This window comes from Anopheles merus, chromosome 3R (assembly GCF_017562075.2).
Source record: "Anopheles merus strain MAF chromosome 3R, AmerM5.1, whole genome shotgun sequence".
Classification (NCBI taxonomy): Eukaryota; Metazoa; Arthropoda; class Insecta; order Diptera; family Culicidae; genus Anopheles; species Anopheles merus.
Window position 1 is genome coordinate 23156673 of NC_054084.1, and position 9068 is coordinate 23165740.

The 9068-nt window shown below is 44.5% G+C and overlaps 1 protein-coding gene across 1 annotated transcript; it reads right to left on the minus strand.

Moving 5' to 3' along the window:
- Positions 1-1481: 1481 nt before the first annotated feature.
- On the minus strand, positions 1482-7192 carry LOC121595574. Its single transcript, XM_041919638.1, has 3 exons — positions 5969-7192; positions 4894-5332; positions 1482-1544 (listed from the first exon to the last, which is right to left on the minus strand). Exons 1-3 carry the CDS (start codon positions 6088-6090, stop codon positions 1482-1484), a joined length of 624 nt encoding a protein of 207 aa, XP_041775572.1. The 5' UTR covers positions 6091-7192.
- Between the last annotated feature and the right edge of the window lie 1876 nt (positions 7193-9068).

Genomic DNA, 9068 nt, shown 5'->3' on the forward strand with positions numbered 1-9068 from the left:
TTCTAATTGTCGCCGTGCGCTGCTCAACGAGAGAGCGCTACCCTACAAACAACGAGCGGGGTATTTTATCATGGTGTGTGTAAAAACCTAGAGTTAAGCGGAGAATCGGTGTGAAATACACGGAGGCGAGAGCGCGTTTTGGTTTCGACACAGTTTTGGCACTAACACAGTTACACATGTGGAAATGTGTGCGTTCATTTTCGGCCACTCGCTCAGTTTGATCTGCTCACAGCGCTGTGCTGATGTCGGTGTCTCGCTTGCACTGCTGCACCGAAAGTTCCTCTGTGTGCTCTCGTTCTTGCTACCACACTAAATCGTCAGTACAGCTCAAGGATCGGCAGCGAGCGGCCGCACGTGCGTCAGCCTAAGTCCTGGACGATTGATGTTATGATTTTGTAAAGTGTTCAAGTGTTCAAGTGTTGTGCGAATTCAAATGAAGCTGCGCGAATGATTCGTAATGCATGTTATGTACATCGCGCAGCTTCATTTCGTACCTTTTTTACAGTAATCAACGTGTACAAAAGGATCTACGCAGATATTCGGCCATTTTAACGTTTACATCGATGGAGCGATCAATTTTATTTTAGTCAAATATTGTGTATCAACTTACGTAAATGTATGAAATCGTGTAAAGTTTAAATGTAAATGTTTCAATAATTTAGTTTGTTTAGTTTAATTTGTTTATTACTTGTTCAATGGATAACAATGGATCCGTGTGAATGTTCTTAAGTCTAATATTAGATTAAAATAAGTAGTAAGATCATCTTAATAATTCGCTTCTAAGGCAGTTTTTAAAGGATTGCACTGAGGTTCCAAAATCAAACAAATGACGAACTTCGTTAAACACCCTAATCATGGAGTTGAGGGGGTCTCTAGAACCATATCCAGTTCGACTACGGTTCAGGGCAAGTAACGGACGAGAGCGAAGCTGAACAGCAGGCGCGTAAAAGTTTAACTGCTGGAGTAGGGAAGGACAGTCGATGTTACTTTGCAGTAAACCAGCCACAAATAGTTGTTGTGCGGTACGGCGTCGGATGTGGAGCGGTTGCAGTCCAAGGAGCAGAAGTCGCGTTTCATAGGTGGTAACTGACTGCCAGGTGGCCAAGGTAACAAGCGTGTTGCGTATCGGGATAAGCGACGCTGTATCGATTCCATTCTCTCAGAAAGTCTTTGGGTTGAGGGCTTCCAGACGACACAGGCGTATTCGAGTACCGGGCGGATAATACCACAGTATAACGCTTTGATGCAGACTGGGTCTTTGAAATCTCTTGTTGTCCGAAACAACATGCCAAGCAATTGATTACCTCGGGTAATCACCTCGTCTGTTTGCTGGTCAAATGACAGCTTTGAATCAAGTATGACTCCAAGATCCTTCATAGCATTAGTGCGTTCTATTGGTAAACCATTAACTGTGTAGCTGGTGTTCTTAATTTCTCGTGCTCGTGTGAATGAAATGACTCGGCATTTTTCAATGCAGAGGCTCAGGCGGTTTCGATTGCACCATTGGTGAAAATCGAGAAGGTATTGTTGTAGTTCGGAGTGGTCTGTGTCATTTTTTATCGTCATGTAGATTTTAATGTCATCTGCATACATTAAATGATTCGCTGCTGGTACTACATACGATAGGTCGTTGATGAACAGTACGAACAGTAGTGGACCCAGGTTGCTACCTTGTGGCACACCAGATGATGCAATGAAAGACCTTGAATGGCACCGTGAGAAAGATACAGCATACGATCGATTGACAAGGTACGATTCTAACCAGCATATTAAATTTCGCCCAAGTCCCAACTTATTCATCTTGGCTAAAAGGATGTTGTGATCGATGCTATCAAAAGCAGCCTTTAAATCCATATAAACTGCATCTGTTTGCATCCTGCTATCCATGTTACGGAGACATTGTGATGTAAAGTCAACAAGGTTAGTAATCGTCGACCGCTTTGGAACGAAACCGTGTTGTTGAGGGCTAATATAGTGATATGAAGCCGTGAGTAAACTTGTTTGGATCACTTTCTCAAAAACTTTGGCTCCAGCACTGAGTGATGTTATGCCTCTATAGTTGGCTGCATCTTCCTTGTCACCTTTTTTAAATATGGGGACAATCCATGAACTCTTCCAAATAGAGGGGAATTCTCCTTGTTGCAGTAAAAAATTAAAATTTTGGTGAAGATCGGCGCAATGGACTCACAGCATCGGCTGAGAATGATGGCAGGAATACCATCTGGGCCAGGACTAGCTTTGGGCTTGACTGCTTTGAGCACATTTAGAACAGATTCTTGCGATATATTAGTTAAATTAAGGTCAATGACATCATTAGGAGTATTAATTAAAGCGTTGGTGATAATATTGTCGTCCGTAGTTGAGATTGTGTATGCCTCCTCGAATCTACACGCAAATATAACACAAATGTCTGAAGCAGTTGAACCAGCCCGGTCATTGTGGAAAATCGATTTAGGTGTCACATTTGTACTATTGTGTTTCTTACGAAAACTCCAGAGAGCTTTGGGCCTTTTGATGAAATTCTTCTCCAACCGAGATAAGTAGCCACCGCAGCGTATTTTATTGTAACTACGGTACAAGCGAGTTGTTTCATTTAATATGCTTTTGTTAACAGGTGATCGGTACTTCGTATATTTTTTTAATGCAGCTTCCTTAGCTCTTTTAAGTTTTTTTAGGTGGCGGTCAGACCAAGCAGGGCCGCTCTTTGGTGTGATAATTGGTACACACGAATCAAACGAGGATAAAAGAAAGCGTATAAATATCGATAAAGCTTCATCAACAGAATTAAACTGGCTAATTCTGAACTGGCTATTAAAATTAGTTATGAGCTCATCAAGCCGAGTAAAATTGGTTTTATAAAAATTCATCCTAGGTCTACTTGCTTGAGTCAGTGTAGGGTTAGGTATTGTGCTTGGAATTCGAACCGTTAAATCGATGGCTGGATGGTACAGGTCAGGAGAGACTAGTGGTGTTGGCAGGGGTGCAAATCGAAGCAGTAAGTTGCGGCAATAAAATTTGCGAATACTAAGTCGAGCTGCCGGTTAAGCGAGTTTTTGATACAGCTTATTTGATAAAGATCGCTAGCGTTAATTTCATCCAAAAACCGGGATCTGACCGAAGATGATGAATTTGCCACATAGTGCGCGAACGATGATGAGTGACCAAATGTTTGTTGTGATAGTGACCACGATACTGCCGAAAAATTAAAATCTCCAAACAAAAATATTAGATCATTAGTTTTTGCATGGTTTACTATTGCACTTACACTTTCAATCACCGATGTAAGAGTATCTGTGTCGTTAGCTCGATTAGGAGGAATGTAAACAGTCCCGATGAATATCGTGCAAGAAGATAGGCGAACGGTAACCCACACTTGCTCAAGTGAGTTACGAGGTAGAGTGAGTTCACGGGTGTTCAATAAGGATAAGCATGCGATCAGTGCGCCACCACCACGAGTATGCATACTATTAGACAAGCTACGATCACATCTATACACCGAATAGCCCGGGTCAAACAGTAGCGATGATTGAATTGATTTGTCAAGCCAGGTTTCGGTGAGTATTATTATCTGATATTTAGCGTCCAATGTGTTCAATCCGAATTCTGTGAGTTTGGTACGTAGTCCTCTAACATTTTGGTAGTGAAAATGTATATCACATGGTTTCAAAGCAGTGTCAGTCGGTTTGGCATGTGAATGTTTTTAATATCGCGAACTGAAAACATGTTCAAGTGAGTTGCTGTGTTAGTGCGTGCGTGGTCATTACATGAAGTGTTAGTGTGCGAATAGCGATGAAATAAAGTGATGAAAAAAAATCTACGCGTGTTTACGTTTTTGTTTAGCTTTAGATAACAAAAAAATACGCAGCGAGTGTGAGCGATCGCTGAACGAAAGAAACGCACACAGCGCAACACGAAAGAAACTAACACAAGCACACGAAAGGATGCTCGCGTATGGGCGCGAGCATTGAGAGCGCACCGTGTATTTGAGCGGGAGAGAACCGTGGTACCCGTTCCCGCCCCCTTTTTTAAGCCTAGAAAATCTTCCATCGGCTTAACTCTAGGTTTTTATGCACACCATGATAAAAATTACCCGCTCTTTGTCCGTAGGGTAATCAGTCGCGTTCTGAACTCTGACCCGATCAGTAGCGTTCTGATCCCCAAACCAACAAGTCGCGTTTTGACCTCGGTTTTTTTCCAGGTTTCTTCTTTGGAACAACCGTGCCTGTCTCCTCGTATCGTTTGATGGACCGGTAGACGAATAGTCGACTTAAATTGAGATGAGACAGTTTCTGCCTAATCTGTATGTTTGTCAATCCATGCATATACAAAATTTTTATTTGTTCGCGTCTTGAATCCATTATAATATATGAGAAAACTGAAGAGAACACTAAGTGTACGTGTTTATACGGGTTTGATTATGTTTACTAGTTTTATTTTTAGTGAAGTTTTAGTGAAGTTAAAGAAAAAAGGCTGAACAAATCCGTGGTGTTTAAGTGTTGCGCACAAGCACGACTTTCTTGTCTCGAGTTCACGAAGCGTCTGTCTTCTCCTTACAAAAAAATGGTAGTGATGAGCATCACCGCGGAATCGATCATTCCATACGGATCGGAACTGTATCCCTCACTGAGCTGTCAAAGTATGACCCAAGCAGCAAATTCTCCTAAACAAAATGTATGGTAAATTCAAATCCAAACATGGCGCCCCTCTAAATTTAGGATAAATTTACCCCTCAATTGGAAAAATACAAATCTTTGAAGTTGGTCGGGTATAACTGCCTTTCTGAGTACGCACTTTAACTACTCGTACAACCTGATCTGGCCCTACAAAAGTCTTCTCGATCCTTCCCATTGGCCATTCACAAACTGGCACATTATCCTCCTTCAAAAGAACTACCTGTCCCTCTTCAACTCTTTTAACAGGCGATACACGTTGCCCATAATTGTGTAGTTCACTTAAATATTCTCGCTGCCATCGCTTCCAGTGCAGCTGGACCAATCGCTGAATCAGTTCATAACGACGCAGAAGATTTTCAGGTTGATTGGAGACATCCTTCTCGGGTAACGCCGTCAGGGGTGCCCCAATCAAGAAATGCCCTGGCGTAAGGACATTCATTTCCGACGGGTCTTCGGATAGTGGCGTCAAAGGACGACTGTTCAGCTGCGCCTCGATGTGCGTTAATACCGTTGTCATCTCAGGAAAAGAAAGTCTCTGGTTGCCCAGCACCTTCCGCAGGATCCGCTTAGCAGACTTTACGGCCGCCTCCCACAAACCACCGAAGTTCGGAGCATGTGGCGGGATGAAGTGCCACTCGATGTCATCTTGGAGAGCTGCATTCTGGATACGCTGTTGATTCTCTGGTTCGTTCAGGAGTTCATACAACTCCTTCAGCTCACTGCTGGCGCCACGAAAGTTGAGCCCATTATCCGAGTAGACCTTGGATGGAAGACCACGCCGGGAAACAAACCGACGAAACGCTGCCATAAACGCTGCCGTCGATAAGTCCTCCACCAACTCCAGATGTATTGCTTTCACCGAAAAGCAAACGAAGACTGCCATGTAACTCTTTTGCGCCGCCGCCCGCCGATGCACCGGTCGCAAATAGAATGTTCCACAGTAATCCATGCCAACCACTGAGAACGGTCGAGAAGGAGTAGCGCGCGATTCCGGTAGTTGTCCTGAAGGTTGTGTCACTGTCGTGGGTGCCGCTTTGAAACAAATAACACAGCTTCTGCAAACGCCGTTCACCACGCTCCTCCCGTTGATTGGCCAAAATTCTCGTCTCATAGCTGCCAACGTTGCTCTCGGATCACCATGCATAGCTCGAAGGTGGTACACACGTGCCAGTAACTTCGTCAGATGTGCGCTGCCAGGTAGAATCAGAGGATGCTTCTCCGTATAAGGAATTGCTAGTTGTGACAAACGTCCACCAACCCGCAACAATCCTTCTTTATCCAGAAATGCTCCCAATTTCTTCAATTTAGAGCTCGGTGGAATGACACCGCCACTCGATAGCTCCTTTATCTCCGCTACGAAGTGTTCTTGTTGAAGCATCTTCACTAAAACCATCTTAGCTGCAACGATTTCAAACATAGTTAGACACTTACTTTGATACACTTCGCCGGACTTTTTGCATCCTTTTACAAATCTGAGGCAGTAGGCTGTCACTTTGAGGCATCTCCAAAACTGCGAAAACCTCTCAGCCCATTCCTCAGTCTTTTCGCTGCTAACTGCTACCAAGACCTTTCACTTCCTTTCAAGGTCGCCTTCGTCAGGGGGATCTAACGGCATCGACTTTATCCAGTTGTCCTCTGAAAACATCAACCAAAAAGGTCCGTGGAACCACGAAACTGATACTATCATTTCACTCGGAAGCGCCCCACGAGAAACGATGTCCGCCGGATTTTCACTGCCTCTGACGTGTAGCCATGTATAGCCCTTTCCATTTTTCTGTCCCACCGACACTCGGTTTGCCACAAATGTAGCCCACGTGTAAGAAGGTGATCGCAGCCATTGCAAAACAATTGTGGAATCCGTCCACATGAAGGTTTCAGCCTCCTCCATCTTGAGCGCTCTGCCGACACACTTTCTCAAGTTCGTAGCTAATACTGCTCCACACAGCTCTAGTCTGGCAAGACTAATTTTCTTCAAAGGGACGGGCCTGGATTTCGCTGCTACTAGCTCCACTTTGACGTTACCATCGCCGTCCATTGATCGAAGATAAACACAGGCACCATACGCCGCCTCTGAAGCATCGGAAAAACAATGAAATTGGACACTCACCGGATTGCTGATAACCACATGCCGTGCAAATTTGATTTCCTTCAAACAGGGTAGCTGATCTTGGAACTGGTTCCACAGGAGTTCCATTTGCGTCGGTATTGGTTCGTCCCAATCGTCGGTAGCTATCCACAAAGCCTGCATCTGGATCTTCGCCCATGCGGTAACTGGTGCTAGAAGGCCAAGAGGATCGAACAATCTAGCCACCATGGAGTATACGCGTCGCCGGGTCCATGGCTCATCAGATACAGGAATGCTAACCTCAACAAACAATTCGTCATCTTGGGGTTGCCAGGCTATTCCCAAGGTTTTTACCAGCTCCTCAGAACTCAGCTTCACTACATTTGCACGTGGCCAATCGTCAGATGCCACTTGTGCCAGAACAGCAGATGAATTAGAATTCCATTTTTGCATATGGAATCCACCTTTCGCCATAAGTTTTATCAATCCATCAACCAGCTGCCGTGCTTCTTCTTCATTGTCTGCTCCTCCCAAGAAATCGTCCACATAAAAATCTTGTAGCAACGCTTGCTGAGCTCTAGGGTAGGCGTCTCCTTCGTCAATCGCTAGCTGCTTTAAAACCCTGGTTGCTAAGAATGACGATGGAGTCAGACCAAAAGTAACACGCTGCAGCTCATACACTTCTATCGGCAATGCTGGATCCTCGCGCCATAATATACGCTGGTAACGCGTATGCTTCGGATCTACTTTTACCTGTAGATACATTTGTTTAATATCCGCCACCAATGCCAATGTTTTCATACGAAATCGTAATAATATGTCTAATAATGAATTCTGAATGACAGGCCCTTTCAGTAAGGCTTCATTAAGCGAAACACCATTCGATGTTTTGGTGGAACCATCGAAAACTGGCCTTACCTTCGTGGTGGTGCTAGCTCTTTTGATAACCGGGTGATGAGGTAGATAAAAACTCTGCTGACGGTCATCGCCGGTTTGCTGCAAACTGCAGAAACCTTTTGGTCGCACACTGCTTTGACTCGCCTAATGGCTCACGCTCGCCAATCTCAAAAGGCAGATTAACTACATACCTGCCTTCGTCGTCACGATGATGAAATTGTGCAAAACTCTCCTCACAATCCTTCTCCTGTTGCGAAAATTGAGGTTTGTCTGGTAGCTCCTCAATGGTCCAAAAACGCTCCAAACATTCCGTCAAATTTTCCAACGACGGCTCAGCGGTGACAAGGTGACATGCGGCTTGCTGGTTCTTCGGAAAACTTGTTCTGCCAGACGCAACCCAACCAAACACAGTCTTCACGAAACCCGGGTGATCACTAGTTGCTGGAACAATTTTACACTCGTGCTGAAGAATGTCCACAAAATACTCCGCACCCAATAACAGATCGATCGGTCCCTTCTTGTAAAAATTAGGATCTGCTAACACCATGTTACCCGGCAACCTTTACACATCAAAACGCATATCACCCCAAGGCTGATTTTCCGTAATATGTTCGAGCACTACAAAATCAACTTGTTGCATGAACGTTCTTCCTTCCGATGATACTAACGCCTTTGCCATTTGGGTATTTTGCACACCGATCTTTCCTATACCAGTAACTGTTACCGAACCGCGCACTTTGGGCAAACACAAACGTCGACAAAGATCTGCTGTCATGATGTTGATCTGCGAACCATTGTCCAAAAGGGCTCTAACGGAAAACCATTTTCCACCTTTTCCTTGAATACAAACAATCGCTGTTGATAACATCACTTGCCCATGCGTAGACGATTTCAGCGCAGGTAGCGCGGCTAACATACTGCTAGCCCCCGCGGACACTTCTTGCTCTTCTTCTTCACCTGACACTTGTTTCACTTGTTCGATTGCAGGCATGCCTTCTTTGTGAAGCAAAGAATGATGGCGTTTTTTACACGTGCCGCATCGACCTTTAGAAAGACACTTGCTCGCAAAATGGCCAGGCGACAAACAATTTAAACAAAGCCTTTTCTGCATAGCCACCTTCAACCTGTCATCGATTGTTAACTCACCAAACGACCTGCACACCACAATGTTATGCTGTTTGCTACACTGCGCACATTTCGTTTCTCCTTTGAGAGCAAGATTAACAAAGCGACGATCAGATTTCTTCGTAACACCCAAACTGTGTTGATCAACCGCCATTGCATCCAGAACACGCGTTTCTCCAACTGCCGTTCCCAATTCCGCTGAGTTTCATCATCCAATTTTGACAAAAGAAGTTGAGTCAAAAGCATACCCCAACCACTGGTTTTTTCGCCAAGCTGGTCCAAAAGCTTCGCATTTCGCTCGAAACTAT